The 4,283-nt window shown below is 36.7% G+C and overlaps 1 protein-coding gene across 1 annotated transcript; it reads left to right on the forward strand.

Moving 5' to 3' along the window:
- Window positions 1–3,025: 3,025 nt before the first annotated feature.
- On the forward strand, window positions 3,026–3,988 carry LOC112910880 (olfactory receptor 52N1). The gene has a single exon (XM_025987194.2). The coding sequence runs from the start codon at window positions 3,026–3,028 to the stop codon at window positions 3,986–3,988; it is 963 nt and encodes a 320-aa protein (XP_025842979.1).
- The last annotated feature ends 295 nt before the right edge of the window (window positions 3,989–4,283 follow it).

The following is a 4,283-nucleotide window of genomic DNA, read 5'->3' on the forward strand; positions in this document are numbered from 1 at the left end:
AAAAAAACATACCTATAAAAATCTATAGCAGATATTCATGACGGTGAGTTTATGTTAATCCAGAATTTTCTTCTCAGCAATGAATTACACTTTCCTGAACATCCCAAATGTTTGTATCAAGGTATATGTGTGTGGAGGGTATGGGGGTACACCTGAAAGTCCAAGTGAATTTATCAACCAGCAAGCACAGGCACATTATTATAAATTATTGTATATTACTATAAGTAGTTAGTCAAATAAGATTTATTCCAAACAAGTGACCTCTTTTTATTTTATAATAACTTTTATTGTTGTACTGCTGTGCTTTTGAGTTATAGTATAAATTCATGTTTTCACATGATTGTTTAGAACTAGGTTTCTCTAGCCCTAGTAGGCTTTAGTACTAGAAGAAACAAAGATGTCTTGATCACTCCTCCTGTTAAATATTGCACAAGAGGAGTGTTGTAGCTAGTGTCATAAGGAAAGAAAAAAATACCAAAAAAATACAAGAAAGGGGGAATAAAATGTTCATCATTCACAAAGAGATGCTATGCATCTAGATAATACAAAATAATCTATATAAAATGTTAACATTAAAAAGTAAATTTATCAAGAACACTAAATACAAGATCACATATAAAGCTCAATTTTTGTATCAAGATTATTTAATTTTTCCCTCAAAATATTTTTTCCATACCAATTTTGTGCATGACATTGTTCTAAATTTTGAAAAAGGTAGAAGACAGGGTCTTTCTTCCAAAAAGATTTCATTCTGAAAGTCTAAATTATTTCAGATATACATATGCTTTGTTGTACCTATAAAAATATTCCCTCAAAAGTCTTAGACTATAATTTGGGAGAAAATAATTCCTAAGACAATTCCCAATGGCTGAGCCAGGTTCCTTAGGACCCAGATATATCTGATTCCTAAGTCTTTTTTTTTTCTTATGAACACACACAAGAAATCATTCTCCTCTGAGACTATAGTAGAAAGAGATAGTAGCAATTAAGTTTTCCCAGCTCCCAACTTTAGACTATGTCACACACATAATACACACATACATGCACTTGCATACACACACACACACACACACACACAGAATAGAAAACTTCCCTTCTCCTACCTCCTCATGGTCTCAATATAGGTCTCAGATCCTTCCTGCAGGACCAAAAACATCACATAGACATGAATATGACTTAATCTGTGGATATGTCTTCAGTTCCTTGAAGAATTCCAGTAGCTTTCAGGGTGAGCTGAAATTTCTGAATTTGGGGTACATTCTTATTAAGGGAATGGGTGCAAATTATGATAGCTGAGCTGAGATGAGGCATAACATAGTTGTCAGGTAGGGTTATTCCCCTAACTTTTGAAAAGACACAGTGTACCCTACCATACAGGTGCTTTTACATACTGGCTTATCTGGTCCATTTTCACTTTTGATTAAAACATTAATGTCTCAGCTATTGAGATATAATCCTTGTGAGGAGTATTCTAAAGAGAGGTAATCAGTCCCACTGGCTATGGAAGTTAAAACGAGTATTTCCAAGATGCAATGGAAGGAAACAGAAGAGTGATACAGCCTTATTCCATAGTTTTCTGTTTCTGGTTCACTTTTCCTTTCAGGAAATTGCTTTCATCTCATCTCATAGTTATGATATTTGAATTATCTCTCAACTCTAAGCGCTTCTAGATTTCATATACTCAGCCTCGATCTTTTAAAAAATAAAGATATAAAATTTTTATAAAAGACATATGAGGAGAGCAGAGCCAAATACCTACAGTCTTAGACTTCCAACAGAGACACCTCTGAAGTAGCAGGGAGGTCACCTCTCATATGTTTAGGAGACACTATAAATTTTTTTTTCAGAGACTATTTTCCCTTCAACACCCCTTGATAGGACTACCCTCTTATTTCACTACTCGTACATTTTTTCCAAATTAGCATATTCCAGCCCCACATAGCCCACTTCATCAGACTTTTGCATCCTATTTGCATCCACCACATGCTCATAACTTTGTTCTTATCTCCTCACAATATACTATCACACCAAATATTATCCTCCTTACTATTTTTAAATGTTTTTGTCAGTCCTTATTCTTCCACAGCATCCTTTTTTATGGGCTTTAAAAATGTATTGGATATCTCCCTTATACTAGAAAAAGTATAAGTTTTGAAAATTATGTAGGCTGAGAAATATTCAATTATATGGCTCCCTAAAACTGTAATACAGAGAGAAAATAAAGTTTTATGTGCTTAAAATAAATGTCCGTTGTTTTAAAGTGATGAGTATCTCTATTCACATTGGATTAGACTCTAACCTTAGAACAACATTAATGTCTCATAAGTTACTGCATTCTCAGTGATTCTTCACCCACTATTTACGGTGGTAGTGATCCAAAATCAATAATAGGTGACTATTTAATGATATTAATAAGATAATTATTGTTTTACCTTTAAGATCATTCTATGATTTGTAGTTTTCTGAATTTAAGTTCCCTTTAAACCAAAAGGGGAGAAATTTATGCTAAAATTAATGCCTTGAAATCATTGTCATGGTGTACACTAATAAAACTGATTACTTTAGAAAGGTGAGCACACAAGAAGCATTGAAAATTGTTAACATTTCAGAATGGAATAGATATCTCTGACCAAAATGATGAGCCCTTAGCACATGGCAAATATTTAATCAATTCTTGATCATCCAATTGGTCAGTTTGTAACCAGCTTCAGCTGGGAGAATGGACAGCAAATTGTAATAACAAAACCATGATAACCAAACACCCTAGATACATCCAGATCCAGCACATCCACTAAATTCAGTCAGTTTATCTTGTCAATATCTAATGCTTAAGACATGGACCCAAACAGTGCATATGTCACATAGTCAACATAAAAGACCATATCTAGTGATTAATCTACAAGAAAGACAAATTTGCCATTATTAGGAACAAAATCCTGATGGTCAGTTACTCTTTGAACCATTTTTTTTTCCTGCTTACAGAGCAATTTTGTAACTGATGTACCATGAAATTCCAACAGATGTTATGTCATTCCTAAATGTTACCAACCTAACTCCAGCTTCATTCATCTTAAATGGCATCCCTGGGCTGGAAGAAGTACATTTGTGGATCTCCTTGCCCTTGTGCACCATGTACAGCATTGCCATCACAGGGAACTTTGGCCTTATGTACCTCATTTACTCTGAAGAGACCTTGCACAGACCTATGTACATCTTCCTAGCTCTTCTTTCCTTCACAGATGTGCTCATGTGCACCAGCACTCTTCCTAACACACTCTGCATATTGTGGTTCAACCTCAAGGAGATTGATTTTAAGGCCTGCTTGGCCCAAATGTTCTTTGTGCACACTTTTACAGGGATGGAATCTGGGGTGCTCATGCTCATGGCTCTGGACCGCTATGTGGCCATCTGCTACCCCCTGCGCTATGCTACTATCCTCACTAATTCAGTCATTGCCAAGGCTGGACTCCTCACTTTTCTTAGAGGTGTAATGCTTGTTATCCCTTTCACTTACCTTACCAAGCGCCTGCCATACTGCAGGGGCAATGTCATACCGCACACCTACTGTGACCACATGTCTGTGGCCAAGGTATCCTGTGGCAATGTTAGGATCAATGCCATATATGGTTTAATGGTTGCCCTTCTGATTGGGGGCTTTGATATCTTGTGCATCACAATCTCCTACACAATGATCCTTCGAGCAGTTGTGAGTCTCTCATCAGCAGATGCTCAGCAGAAGGCCTTCAGCACATGTACTGCCCACATCTGTGCCATTGTCATCACCTATGTTCCAGCCTTCTTCACCTTCTTTACCCACCGGTTTGGGGGACACACCATTCCTCCACACATACACATTATTATGGCTAATCTCTATCTGCTCATGCCTCCCACAATGAACCCTATTGTGTATGGGGTGAAAACCAAGCAGATACGAGAAAGTGTCATTAGATTCTTGCTTAAGGGAAAGGACAATTCTCATAGCATTTAAGTAGAATCTTTTGAGAAGTTTGATTCTCTTAGCCAGGCTGAAATCACCAAGTCTATAAGGAATTCTCCAAATGAAAACAGTTATCTGGCCACAGGAAATACCTCCATGGAACTTTAGTTCTTTTACATCCTTTAAAGGGTACCACTATGCCCATTAGGCAGACTTTCTCTCCTGAAATTCTGTGTTCTTAAAAGACTCTTACTCATTGGGGACAATTGTTGGACCACTAGGACTGGAGTTCTGAACTTTTTAAAAAATTTAAATCCCTGGCAAAACAGGAGCTGTGTTCATCAAT

This window comes from Vulpes vulpes, chromosome 11 (genome assembly GCF_048418805.1).
Source record: "Vulpes vulpes isolate BD-2025 chromosome 11, VulVul3, whole genome shotgun sequence".
Classification (NCBI taxonomy): domain Eukaryota; kingdom Metazoa; phylum Chordata; class Mammalia; order Carnivora; family Canidae; genus Vulpes; species Vulpes vulpes.